This window comes from Eurypyga helias, unplaced genomic scaffold (assembly GCF_000690775.1).
Source record: "Eurypyga helias isolate BGI_N326 unplaced genomic scaffold, ASM69077v1 scaffold5985, whole genome shotgun sequence".
Taxonomy (NCBI): Eukaryota; Metazoa; Chordata; class Aves; order Eurypygiformes; family Eurypygidae; genus Eurypyga; species Eurypyga helias.
The window spans coordinates 1,706-15,948 of NW_010250680.1; the positions used below are offsets into that span (position 1 = coordinate 1,706).

At 41.2% G+C, this 14,243-nt stretch overlaps 1 protein-coding gene across 1 annotated transcript in view; it reads right to left on the bottom strand.

The window, feature by feature from the left end:
• Positions 1-1,648: 1,648 nt before the first annotated feature.
• The window catches only part of LOC104509711 (neural-cadherin-like), a gene marked incomplete at its 5' end in the record, with an annotated part of 37,550 nt that continues 24,955 nt past the window's right edge, over positions 1,649-14,243 (bottom strand). The window contains 14 exons of the mRNA XM_010151747.1: positions 1,649-2,138; positions 2,568-2,722; positions 3,631-3,884; positions 5,236-5,416; positions 6,219-6,483; positions 7,148-7,314; positions 8,320-8,500; positions 8,583-8,715; positions 8,847-8,971; positions 9,823-9,950; positions 10,240-10,454; positions 12,116-12,393; positions 13,221-13,453; positions 14,059-14,243. Coding sequence (XP_010150049.1) covers positions 1,737-2,138; positions 2,568-2,722; positions 3,631-3,884; positions 5,236-5,416; positions 6,219-6,483; positions 7,148-7,314; positions 8,320-8,500; positions 8,583-8,715; positions 8,847-8,971; positions 9,823-9,950; positions 10,240-10,454; positions 12,116-12,393; positions 13,221-13,453; positions 14,059-14,243 — 2,902 coding nt within the window. The remainder of the gene's footprint in view (positions 2,139-2,567; positions 2,723-3,630; positions 3,885-5,235; positions 5,417-6,218; positions 6,484-7,147; positions 7,315-8,319; positions 8,501-8,582; positions 8,716-8,846; positions 8,972-9,822; positions 9,951-10,239; positions 10,455-12,115; positions 12,394-13,220; positions 13,454-14,058) is intronic.

Consider the following 14,243-nt stretch of genomic DNA (forward strand, 5'->3'; position numbering starts at 1 on the left):
ACCTCAACATATGGATGTAAGAGATTTTGTAGTTTCTTACTACAACATACGTCTTTAGAAAGGAGGGAAAATTTATATTAAGCAAGATGTGGCTATGTGTTAATATAACTACAATATTCCTTTTTTATGACTTCATAAGAACATTCAGTGCTCAACCATCTGAGGCTTTGGTATGAAGGAATGGCTCATACTGACTCTTTGCTCCAAATCTTTCTAATAAATATTGCTATTTTAGTATCATCTATATAAATTATTTTATGGATTGAATGCAAATTGCTTTATTTAGTTCACATGGTGCTTTTGTTCAACAAATTTTCAATGTAAATTATACTTGTTCTAATAGTATCAAAAATCATCCTAGATACAAAACTAGATACAAAACTATTAAACATTTGCATTTTTTGCGCCAAGTAAAATGATCAACAGTGATGAAACACTAATTTTGAAACAATATTTATAAATCAAAGGAAGTGTCACGACTTCAATAAAAAACAAACAAACAAACCATTGAGTATCATGTTGCATTGGTAACTAAAAAAACACCAAATAGAAAACAATTTAAAAACCCTCAGCACTTCAGACCTTTAAATCACACTGTAAGCACCCGTTAACATTCACACATCACCCAGGCACTGGGAGCTGCCCCCGTTTCTGAGAGGTAAGAAAGAGAGAAAGGGTTAAGTTGGTTTACCAATGGTCCAAGGGGGAGTGTTCAAGTCAACATCAGATTTTAGAAGCTTCTGACTCCCTTTCCATGCTCAAACCACAGTCCTTTTTTTTGGGAGATGGGAGTATGAGAAGGCAAAGGGGAACAAAGTAGGTTTCCCTCACTTTCTGTTTTGAGGATCCCAATTTTTACAATGACTGTCCTGATTGAAAGAATTCAGTTCCAGCTTTTGCCTGTATTTCCTTCTAGCTTCTCCTCACACCTGCTATCAGCTCTTCTCTTCTCCAGCTGCAGACTTCAAAGAAGGATTCCATGTGGGAAGCAAAGTTGGAACTAAAAGCTTACTGAATAGAAATTTTCCCCAGGACTTATAATCGCTTTTAAGAGTGTAAAATTGTCACACCAACTAAGTATTATTCACCACTAGGATCTTTCCACTCTTCCCCCCTCTTTACAGGTAATTAGAAAAAGGATCAGACAGAAAAAGTCTCGCACGGTTGGGCAGCCTGGAGTAGTGAGTGAGGTGGTGTGTGATGTCAAGGGAGACCACAGTTTAGGAGGATAAGACAAAAGCTGACAAGAAAACCAGAAATTTAAAATTTTTTATATTTAACATTTGTAATAATTACTTCACAACCTAAAATGAATGCAATTGAAAAAAATAAAAAAGTCCTACCCATTGCTACCCTCCTGACAGGATTCATATCAATACTAGGGAGAAAATAATTCAAGTTCTTACATCCAGGATAATTCTAGTAAATCACTGTGGTCTACATAAATAAAAAGGGATATTATAACACTATTCCATACAAACCCTACTTTCCAAAGTTTTCAAAAAAATTAATGCCTTAAAAGTCTTTGTAGTTCTACCATTAAATAACTGTTTGTACAGTGCATATCAAAAGACCATTCAGATTATCACTCCTGGGAAAAAATTAGTATATCATACTACTGTAACTAAAAACTTGCATCACGTAAGTTACTTGATGTACCTTGTATATAAAAAAAGGGCATTTTTAAAAGTAGTGTCCATATGTCATGGCAGTGTGTCAAGTTCCTTTAATTCTGGTTACAAGTGTTTGTTTGAGACCTTATAGAGTTCTTTAAACTTGTCAAACTTTGACCCCAACTCTTGGAGGCAATCATAATTCAGATCTTCATCACCACAAATGGAGTCTAAGGAACTAAGGCTCCCTGCTACAGAGCACTGCCCTTCTAAGCAGTAAAAATGAATAGTGTCAGGTGGAAGACTCTGTAGATCATTGTCTGCATCCCAGATGATCTGAGAAACATATTCCTTGAAGTCTGGGATGCTGGTAACAGCTGATTTTGATGGTTTCTGATGTGTATGTTTTGGGAGTGAGTCTCTTTTTGGGCCAGTGGGTGTCCTGGAGTGTGGAGCAGCTGCCTTCAAGGAGAAGTGGGGAATGCTGTGGAGAGGTTTCTTCAGTTCATTTATATTGTAAGCATTCTGGAAAAAAAAAAAAAGAATGCAAATATGAGAGAGAAGCAACACAAAAGGAAGCAGGTTCCAAAAGACGTTTTAAATCTCAGTGCAACACAGAACTGGATTCTGTGTGGTACAAACTGACAAAAAGAGAGAGCGGAGTTCAGAGGGCCCCATTCAGATCACCCCAATTCCCTTTTTGCAATAACAGCCTTCAGCTAAACCAAAACCGATGTGTCCAGAGCAACCCCCTCAAAGGTGGTCACGGATGACCAGGAGTACAGATTGAGTTGAAATAGAAGCCTCCTACTTGGGAGTAGTTCAGGTTAAAAAACCCAAACCAAACCAAAAAAAAAGCCAGTTGGATAAGGACAATAAGTTAAATTAAAGGTCTGGGAAAGGAAGATGAGGAGAGGTTGGATTCGCAAAGACTGGCTTGAAGCTGCATCATACCTGGTCATGTTCTCCACCTCCTTCTTCATTATAATTCAAGACATTTTCTCTAACATCCTCCCAGCTTTCACGCTCTTCAGGAATGTGGTAAATTCCTCCTTTCCGAAACCCTGAGCTTCCCCACTGACTCCACACTGTGTAGGAGACCAAGAGTGCTGGAAGAAATAAAGACACGTGTATGTTTTATGACATATGACAAAGTATGATGCATGATAAACAAATAGTTATATGACTCCTGCGATATTAAATCAACTCTTAATTTGGCAATTTGGTAAGAAATGTGTAATTGTTAATATATACATAACTTATATTCAGGAATGTAATGAATCATCTATGTATATTACATCATAAACTTCATTAAAAGGGTATTTTACTTACCTAAAGGAATCCATTTAAATAGAAGGCATTTTGGCCAATCTCTGGCCTTTCATCAATCCTGAGTAAATAAGATACCCAAAGTAAGTAAAACACTGTTTTAATGAAGGTTGCAAGTGTAATATAATTATGGAGTTTTTACTATTCTGAGATGCATAAGCAGTTTTGCTTTATCAATATGAGAAACAGTTTTATAGTGTTACTAAATTTTCAGCCAAAGTGCACCTGAAACTGGACACACCGTGAAATCTCCTTCTGCCCCACACATGTAACGAGGCTTGCCTGTTAAGATCATAAACTTTCTAGAGAAGGATCTCTGCCTTCCTAATATGTGAATAGCATGTACTAACTGTAGGTTCTACCTAATACAAATGTAAGGGCTCAGGGCAGGTGAGAGTTTCAAATGGATGTGGCTACACACAGATTTGCACACACAGATGGAAAGCTCTTATTTAAGAAGTATTGAAAAGAAGCGATTTTGAAAGAGGGAAGTCCTAAATTTGCTTGAACTGGCGTCAGAGCAAGTAACCTCTGTGCTGATGCCTGTCTCTTAGCATCCTCTAATGAATTCCCAACTGGTGATTGCCAGAAAAAATGAAACACTGATCACAGCATCCAAGGGTGAAGCAGACTTGATTCAATGGAGCAAGGGACAGGATTAAAAAGAAATAAGTATTTGCTTTCCTACCTAGGAAGACAAGGAGGCACATGCTGATTGCCAGAATAGAGCCAGAGCTGAGTCCAACGGGTCTTCCAGCCTTGACCTGGCTAATTTCACACCATCTTCCCTTGTAACCTTCGGGGCACTGGCAGATAGTTCTGTCTTGGGACTGAGCCACACAAGTACCCCCATTCCTGCAGGTCCAGTGTCCACAAGGTGATGAGGTACAGTGTCTGAGCCCCGTAAGGTTGTCGGTCACTTCTACTTTCCCAGCTGGACACCTGAACAACAAAAGCAGGAGATAACTTTCAGGCAAGTGAAGCACGTGGAGTTGTATGTTGTTCTGTGCAAAGTTTGTTATTATTTCTTTAAAGCCAGTAATTAAAGTCAAGCAAACCAAAAATCCACACTGCGAGCATGAAATAGATGCAAACTCTAACATAGTGAGCTAGTAGGCTCATGAAAACATGGATGTATGTTCTGCTTTCTCTGTCCAGAAGACATGCAAAAGAGCGTCACTCCTTCCTTAAAAAATGGATCTGTCAGCTTCCGAACAAACTTGTTCAGAACCCCTAGAAGGAAATGGACAGCTGAGATCGGTGTAGAAGCAAGCACTCAGTATAAGCTTTGTATAAGCCATTTGGGCTTCTGGGAAAAAGATGTCATTGACCTCCTCACAATGACTCATCTTGTCTTTTAGGGCTTGAATCTGCAGAGACAGTGATTTCTTCTGATACGTAACTGAAGAGGCCACGGAGGAATGCTGTGAGGAACACAGACCTGCTTTCTGCAATCCAAAGAAGAAACACCAGTGTGTAAGTGGAATAGCCTTCATATTGCTCTTGCACAAGCGGACTGAAGAAGGGAGTGCCCCAAGGCACGTGTAAGACTATCTCACAGCCCTTTCAGTAATGAATCACCAGGCCTCACAAATGCAACTGTTAGCTGAATTGAAGGAATTTAAGTAGTACCTTCTCTCAGACCTTTGTGTAAGTACATTTGGTGGGTTTGAGCAGAGATGCCTGTATTTGCATATTTTAATATATGTTTTGAAAGAGTTATTTAAAGAGTGGATCTCCTCGAAGGAACTAACTGCGTAGGATACCAGCTGATGGCCTTTGGTTCTGGCCCTGGGCAGCCAATTTTAGAAGCCAGTTTTGTAACAGTCTGATTTTGAACATCTCATTGTTTCATACAAAGTATGACTAATTTCACTTTCTTTACAGAAAATATATGCGTATATCTAGAGAATATATACAATATGTATTTTACACAGATATAAACACAATACACATAGACTATATAAAAATATGTAGTATTTTCACACAGAGGAGCAGAGACGAAAGCTTTTGCCATCCACCTTTTATGAAAGGAATTTCATTTCCTCACTGGCCTGTGATCTTCTCATCCTGGGAAAAAGTAGTGGAATAAATCGTTCCATATTGGACTTGCTAGAAACAGCAAGTTTGGCCTATGCTGGGAGATGAGATGGAGAACAGGTTTTGTCATTGGGATGCCTCTCTCTGGCCAGCAGCAGCAGGGATTTTCAGTGTTAAAAGCAAGTTGCCTGACCTAAGGGGGATAGAAAGAGCTTCCCAACCACCCCTGGATGGAAACAAAAGCTTAATGTACCGGCATTCATATTTTCTCCACAGGTCTACACAAAGAAAAGGGCTGTAGCAGGGCTGGCTGCTGCAGGCAGTGGAATGGCATCCCATCGTGACACCTTGCCGCCTCAGAATTGAGCCAAACTCTGTGCTTTTGCCTTCCATGAGAAGTGGTTGACCATTCAGCTGGACATCACGCATACAACCTGCATCAAAGCAGGGGAATATACAGAAAAATACATTGGGTTAGCAACTTTCCTACCTCAAGCCTTGCCCCTAACACATATACAGGAGACCTGAGAACATTGAAGAAAATGTAAAACCCTTTTTAAAAAGATCCTTATACTGCTTATCCGTTTTATTTTAGAAGAAGAGCTACAGGACATGTGCCTGTGTGCTCTGGCAAACATAGAGATCAAGAATACTTCCCCAGGACAGCTTGAATGTACCAATGCAATGATTTAGCAGAACTGTGCTATGAACCAGAACAGCTCCACTAAATTAATCTATATTTAAAACATAATCTTAAAAGTGGGGTTGAATGAGAAGAAACAGAATGGAAAAAACTATCTTCTGTTGATTCACAATCTCCTGTTCCATCATCCCACCCCAGGAAATGGAGAGCACACCATGAACTGCCTTGCAAATCCTTCTCCTCTGACCTGGAGGCGTTGTGTTTGTTCCTTAAACCCTTCCAAGGCAAAAAAGGAGTGAAGATAACAGCATGACTTCCCTTCTTGGGGCCTCTGGCATGGGAAATAAAAAACTGAGGTGCTATTTTTTTAAACACATTTCTGCAGGAAATCTCACATCTCCACTACGACTAGATACAAGGGCAAATAGAGAGTTAAATGTTGTCTCTGAATTGCATAATAGAGGATGTGGAATTTCATGGGCACAGTAGTCTCCATGGGAGTTCTTACCTGGGTTTTAGACTCTCCAATACACTCAAAGATGCCACTTTTAGGCTTTAATTCCCTCCTTTTAGGAACCCGTCATAACACTTACCTTGGAAATCGCTCTCTGAATGATTGGGAAGGCAGTTTCCTAGCACAATGCTTGCCCAATCCATTTCAAACCATCTATCTGTACCCAAGACAGAGGTCACTTCTTGATCACCTCCACCACTGTTAACGCGCAGGGTAAATTCATTGTTGTAGCGCTCCATGGTCAGAAGAACCCACTGGCCATTGTTTATACGTAATGTCCTCATTCTCAGAGAGTGATTTTTGTCCCCCAAGCTGAAGTTAACGCTAAAGAAACCCTCAACCACCTAGAGGAAGATGATAAAGGCCTTTAAAAATAGAAATGCACTTCTAAATGTTATTACACTGTCCTGCCTTAAGAAATGGACCTGAGTTTTTAAAATGGAAATGACACTGTTGTTTTTAAGTGCTTTATTTCCAGATAAAAATTACCACAAGAAAACAGCAGGTCCACAAATTATCAACTCTGTTCTTTACAAGCCATTCTTCTAACTCACATGAACATTTTTATCAGTCTTCCCCCTATTGATGTCTAACTCTAAGTCTTCCCAACTGGCCCTCCTGCTACATTTGGAACAATTAGCCTCTGTCTAGCTGATGTAATCCAGACAGATTTTTTTTAACAGCAACAAAAATGTGGAGACAAATTTTATAGCCAGAGACAGATAGAAGCAAAGGGAAAAGGCAAACAAGACAATCTTCCCCATTCACAGGTATCACATGCACTCTCCTGTACTTTTTGTAGTGAAACAACTAGAATCTATGTTATGAAAGGGTAATACTGAGAAGGACAAGACAATTGAGAGTAGTTACCCTCATATGGAAAATTCTTGCTCTCTATTACATTAAAGAATACGTATCCTTAATGGGAAACTGCATCTTTTTTCTCTCACTGGGGTACTCCATGACAAATGAAAAGCACTGAAACGGAATGGCTGTTGGACTGCTCACCTCCAGTCGGATGTATCCATTCCCATCTTCAGAGGCCAAGCTGAGAAGGGTGCTGTGGGAGATACGGGTGCGCACCATCAGCTGTATCTGAGTGCTGCGGGTGCTGACGATGCTTCTCGGCTCATAATGGATCCAACTGTCCCTTCCAAAAGCCCATTCTGGAAGAACTAAGCACAACACACACAAAAGCTAAGTGAAAGTCTCAGAAATTACTGCTCTCTTAAATCCCCACTGCTTCAGAATTAATCAGTTCTGAATGTCAGAATTTTAGTTCTTAAGAAGCTTTCACAAGGTAATAAAGCATCATGAAAAGCCATGTACCTTGTACCTAGAGGGAGAAGACAGAGCAGGTAAAGTCCCTATAAACACCTGTAACTCGCATATGATTCCGTGTGTCCCCCCTGTACCCTGAACATGGCTGTGGGCTACTAGGTGCACTTCACACATTAAATAATTTACCTCTTAAGTTTTTGAGTTTTGCTAAAATTTTATACATTCTTGAAATGACACTGAGGTTTTCATGATCCACCCTTGCATGCTTTTGTTCTCTGACATACATTTCATGGTGATTTTGTCCAGGATAACAGATTTGCTGGAGCCGGCCTGATATTATACACCCACATGAATCCACTGCTGTGGTCTAGGGGCATTGCACAACCTTCCATTCATTCCAGTGACAGAGGCAAATGCAATTATCCCCATTTTATAGATGGAATATTAGGCCTGAGGACTTGGGGTTTGTACCCCCAGGTTTCACAGAGAGAACATACCAAGCTGGCAATGTCATCACTCTTGTAAGTGCTGCAAGGTGACAAATAATACCATGTTCATTAGTGGTGGGTATGATCAGAGGAAGAAGGCACAATGCAGAATGCTTCATCTTTCACCACTGAGAAATAAGATGTTGTGATGAAAAGGACAAAGCAACCTGTCTGAGCACTTGCCTCCCCTGTAAGGTAAATCAGATCTCAACAAGACCTTCATCTGTGACATTATCTTTATTCAACTGGAGTTAGAATGATCTTTACATGGCTGTAGACCTAAATCATTCACAGAGTACAGCATAGTCTTATTAGGCTACTCAGTCCAAATCTGTGTCAAATTTAAAGCAGTATGTTTGATGCTGTTCCCACAGATCCTCACCATTAATCTTCACCTAGAACCTGCAGTACCTTTTTCACATGCTGGTCCAGCGTATCCTGGGGAACAGTCACAGCGAAAGAAATCCCAACCACCAACACACTTGCCGTGGATGCCACAGGAGGCTGTCCCACCGCTCTGACACATGCCATCTGTAAGGACGCAGCCGGGAGCACTGTTCAGTGACTCTGCGGGGTGCTCTAAGTCGTACACCTGGAAAAGGACAAAGAGACGCATCACGTCAGGTGTCCACAGTTAACCGCGGTAAAACCAACACTGGCGGTAGTAGGCCCACCTTACTGTCAACGACGACGTTGCGGATGCAGCCAACAAACCCTCTGAAGCGCCTCTGTGAATCGTGGTATGGCGGAGTCTTTTTAACACCACCCAGCTGCAAGGGCTGATGGCCGCTGAAGAGCCTGCCCATGCTGAAGAGAAGAAAAGAATTAGTGGCATGCAAAATACAGCAACTTGGCTGAATTCCACCCCCCCTCCTTTTTCCTTGGCCCTTCTGAGTAATTACGTTTGCAGTTCTTGTTTTGTTGTTTGTTTTTCTTACCTTTGAGACCCCAGAGTCTCTTCAGAGGCTTCACATGCAGACGGATCCATTTGGGAGATCTTATTGGCACTGTCATTGTCTCTAACTGAGACATTTACGCAGTGGTCGAGAACCAGCTTCACTTTCTAGAGAAAGGCATTGTTTCAAATAATTGCACCCAGAGATGCGCATACATTTTAGTCACACATTTTCTTTCCCTTAGCAGAAAGGGGAATAGTAACTTGCAATTACAGTGTACGAAAATTTATTAAAATAATAAACCACTTATACTAATCTGGAAGGTTATTGCACATGGTGTACAACTAAGAAGCTATGCAAAAGGAAGAACTGACTCTACCATGACCATGCCAATTCACTGACATGGCAGAGGGAAGATGGGATTTTTTTATTTTGAGTTTTCTGCCAAATCAGAATCCAAGGAGACAATTTATCAGAGCAGTCAGTCTGCCAGGCTCCCCATCCCAGATCCCGACATGCCTCCCAGCTTGTCTTACCGAGAAAAGAAAGGGGAAGCCTAGCAGACATGTTCACCAGTGTCATATCAACAAGGTGCTGACAAAAGCAAGATGTTCCCTTACACGAAAGCATGTCTATCTCCTTTGTGCTGCATGTCTAAAGTCACTTGGTGGGGCAGAGTTTCCTGCTCAGAGAAATTAAGGATATTTCACTCCATCAGTCCAGGAATCATTTAGCCCCTGGATTAGCACAACTCTGGTCAAAGCAATAGATAGGATCATTAAACAAAAAAGTTTGCAGGGCCTGTTTCAAAACTGGATTGGACTTCTCCAGACCTTGTTGTGCCTCACTGACTCAAGACTAAGGGGATGTGTGAGCTGACAAACTTCAATCCTTGCTGTTGCAGTGATGATGAAAGACTGATTGATGAAAGTGCTCTACAAAAGGCAGGAAGGATTTGGGAGGGATAACTAGGTACATGAATTAGTGCTTCCATGGGATTGTCCATATTTACACTTGCCTTTCCATCATTTATAATTTTTATATTGTGCCAGCGGCGATCCGCAACGTTAACTTTTCGTGACAGCTGCAGGAAAAGCTCACCAGAGCTGTGGCTCATGGTCAGTGATGGGATGCCACCAGAGAGCTCTGCAAAGAAAAGACTCTTACTGGATGTGCCATGAACCATGTTCCCACTCAAACACGGTTGAACTGACTGCTAGTTAGATTTTGAAGGAGTTCTTTAGCCAGTTCAAAAAAATCCAACTTATAACACAGATACAAACTGGGCATGCTGGTAATTCGTTCTGCATTCTCCTTTTTCTCCAAAGCTAACTGTCTGAACCTTTCATAAAAAAACCTATCAACTATGACTCTCAACAAGCAGACTCTCACCTTCACACAAACACACGGAGCAAACACTCTTTAAGTTGCTAACCTAATGCAATGAAATCTTCCCGTTCTCCAGGCTGCCCTCGCGCCACTGGTCCATGGTACAACAGAAGGCCATCGGCCACCTCCGTGATAAACTCTAAGGAGATGCGGCTCTCAAAGCAAGGCTTAAGGGGAGGGAACCAGGCATAACCGTGGCCTCTGAAGCTGTGTTTTGTCTGCTGGCAGGCTGGTCCGTGGAAATTTGCAGAACATTTGCATCTATAAAAAAATAAATAAAAGCAAAAATACACCATCCAAACAGATGTTGAGAAGGGCTCTTCCCACAGCAGGACTCTCCAGTTTAAACACAGGAGCCCATGCTGCCGAGGCCACAGTGTGGGTTAAGCCCTTGCAAAACTCCCATCATAAAATGTTCCCTGTTGACTTGCTTATACAAACACAATTTTACTTTAGTTCTCAGTGATAATATGTCTGTGCAAGATTATTCTGTGAATAAATGACAGAGCTGGTGTAATATACAAACCACATGAAAACCTTTAATCTCTTCAGCAAAAAAACCCCACTTTTCACTAGGCTTAGTTATCAGCTTGTTTAAAGACTTTATAATGTTGACAGGGAAAGCAAAGGAAGGGTGTGGGAAGGTAATACCACCCGGAAAAAGTGAGAAGAGGTATGAGAATTGTAGGTCTTGACATCTTCACTCTCACTGCAAGCAACCTGCTGATTTATTTCCTTTACACTACCAAAAATAGATGCTTGTGTTTCTTTCCATAGTACACAGAGGATTCTGTAGAAAAGAGTAATCACAGCATACAATAACAAAACCTGCAAGGAGGAAACCAAAGGAGCAACAGAAATGGGCAAGAGGACAGGAACAGAGAACAGCTGGGCCCCTATTTCTTAGTTTCTGCTTCCCATAGATTGCTAGTACATACTGAGAGCAGAATGACACGGGTAGGGTGTAGAAAAATATTACTCACAAAACAACTGAAAATAAAGCAGAAGCAAAGAAACCTCAGAGTTGAGCAAATGATAGGTGGCAGAGCCTACCAAGGGCTTCTGAGCAGCAAAATTTCCCCGGTTGATTACATCTCAGCAGCAACGTCAGTCAGATCTTTACCATGACCAGGGCTTCTGCAGCTTCAGCCTGAGTAGTGCCACCCCTATCAAGGATGCTTGGAAGAGGCTGGCCAGTTGTTTCTGCTTTCCTATGTTGAGATGACCATTTTTAAGCAAACATGCTTAAGGCTTGCCTTCTGGAAGGGGACCAGGCTCATTCTGAGCTACTATAATCCTATCATTTTTTTCATCTTTGTACTATTTTATCCATGAGATATCATCCTTTTGAGGAAAAGTGAGGCAAGGAATGTGTGGGGAGAGGTTATTAAATGTCATAAGTGACACGATTTAAATGTTTAACAACATTAGAGTAGGCTGCACAAAACAAGAGCACTTTGCAGGATGACATTAAAGGAACAAGTGCAGCCTGCAAATTTTCCAAGGTTTTCCTGGAGACCATGATGAACCCAAGTACCTACCTGAAAACAGAGGTTTGCTTGCAAGACCTGTGTGGGAAGTATAACAAAACTCTGATCTGCCACAGTGAGAAGACATGCAGGGATCATAGAATCATAGAATGGTTTGGGTTGGAAGGGACCTTAAAGCCCATCTAGTCCCACCCCCCCTGCCATGGGCAGGGACCCCCTCCACTAGACCAGGTTGCTCAAAGCCTCATCCAGCCTGGCCTTGAACACTTCCAGGGATGGGGCATCCACAGCTTCTCTGGGCAACCTGTTCCAGTGCCTCACCACCCTCTCTGTGAAGAATTTCTTCCTGGGGATGCTTCCCCAGGCTCCCAGTCCTCCTTACAGACTGAGCTAGAAGTGTTTGGCTTGCACACCAGACAAAGCTTTACCAACCTGTAGCCCAAATCAGTATCGCCACATGTGCCACCATTGAGACAAGGGTTTGTTTGGTACGAGGAGCAGGAGAGGTGAGGGCTCTCCCGAGCAGGGCAGCCACAGAGGGCACGACTCAGGACTGTCACAGACACCAGGGAAACACTTCCAGCTGTGGTTATTGTTGGCACGTGACTCCATTCATGCTTGCTGATGCATCCGCTGCTCTGAGTGCAGTTTGCAGTCACACATTCATCAATGCCAATCTGGGTGATATTTATATCCAAGATGTTTTCCAGCTGTGGAGAACAATTAGTTGCATTCATCTGACTTTTCCACAGAGAGGAAGCTCACAAATGACAGCTATGAAAAGCCCAAGTCTTATTTATTCTCAAAACTGCTTTTTATGCCAATTCCTTCCAATATCTATCTCACTGTATCCAGCCAAAGGCAGCTCAGCGCGGCATCTGTTAAGGCCAATGCCTTGGTATCAGTCAATTATACTGTGAGTAAGCACTTAGAAGACAAAAAGATTGACTTATTCATCATAAACTGACTGGATAAATTTAATCACTTACAGTTCCGACAGATTATTTACACAGAATCTGAGCTGTATCTTTAATTTGGATTTCTGTGTATAAATATTGGGGAGGGTGGACAGGCATTGTGCAGTGAAGAAATGCCTTCTCTAGCAAGAATAAGCAAGTACTGCAGCACTGATTCTGAACAGAACTCTTATTTCTGCCTCTGTGTACCAACAGACACATTTCTGACAGAGTAAGTTATTTAACTGTTACCGTTATTTTTGCAATAGGGGCAGGAATTTCACTAAACTGTCAATGCACATTTTCAACCTGGTTTTTCACTGGAGAATGGTTATTTTACTGCTTTGCCCTCTTAACTCAGAAAGTTGGAACTTTCGACTGGTTTGTGAGTTTCAACTACAGAACCTTTCTGTGTAGAAAACTAAAAATTGAAACTTTAAGATGCCAGGTAGAAAGGCAACAGCTAAACACGCTTTATGCAGAGGTTTACAGTCTTTTCAATCAGAAAAACACTGCTCTTTGTGTGACTTCATGTGTATTTGTAGGCTGGCTTTTAAAACGTAGGCAGTATGGATACTTACCCACGCTCTGGAGGCTGCTACATTGCCATTAAGTTTTTCTGCTTTATAATAGGGTGGACCATAAACTGCAAACCAAACATCAACTCCTTGGGTTTGACTTGGGCTATTTAATACACTGAAAATGTGAACGTTTTCGAGGTGGACTGATACAATTTCTGAAAGCAGCTTCTTCATCTGGTAGTATTTACTCTGTTTTGGGGGGGATTGGGATATGAACTCCTCTGGAGTGATATCTGTAATAGAAGGTAAAAACCTGACAAGCACATATCTTGCAGCTGTTGTAGCAATAAAAGAGAGAAGCACCACAGAATAAATATTGTTTGCAGAAAATGCACTCAACTGGAAATTTAGGAGTCATTTCATATTTAGGCTCTGAAATTTTCCATGCTGCCTTCTTCTCAGGGTTTGTGTTCTGAACATTTTTGACTTTTTTTTTTTTTTTGGGTTGTTGTTCTTTTAAATTAGAAACATGTTTCAGAAGATTTTACTTTTCCACAAGATTGAAACAATTTGGTGGATTTCAGGCAGACATTTTTTCAAATAAAGGTTTTTCTGTAATATAAAATGCTATTTTGTTAAAAAGTTGGTGTAGAAATCTTTCATCTTTGTCTTCTGCATCAGACAAGCATTTCTTGCCGTCTTTTTCCTCCACAGATGCGCCTTCACATGTAGTGTCAGAGGACCATGCAAACAAAGATGCATTTTCAAACCATCACCTAGAAAACTATTAACTCTCATCCCATGACTAAGAGCATCAGAATTCTAAGGAACACAGCAGTAACATTAAATAGGTAGATTTCAGTATTACGATCCTAACGTACTTCATCACACTGCTTACCTTTTATTCGTATAGAACCAGCATTATGGAGGGCATCATCTTTAATTTCCTTCACTGTAACCTTTACGGTTGAGACAACATCTGGCCAGACTCCGTCAAGGACTCTAACTTTTATGTTGTATGTTCCTGGTGGGGTTCCTTCTTTAATAGTCAGCAAACCTGAGTTATCATTAAGGATAAAGTAC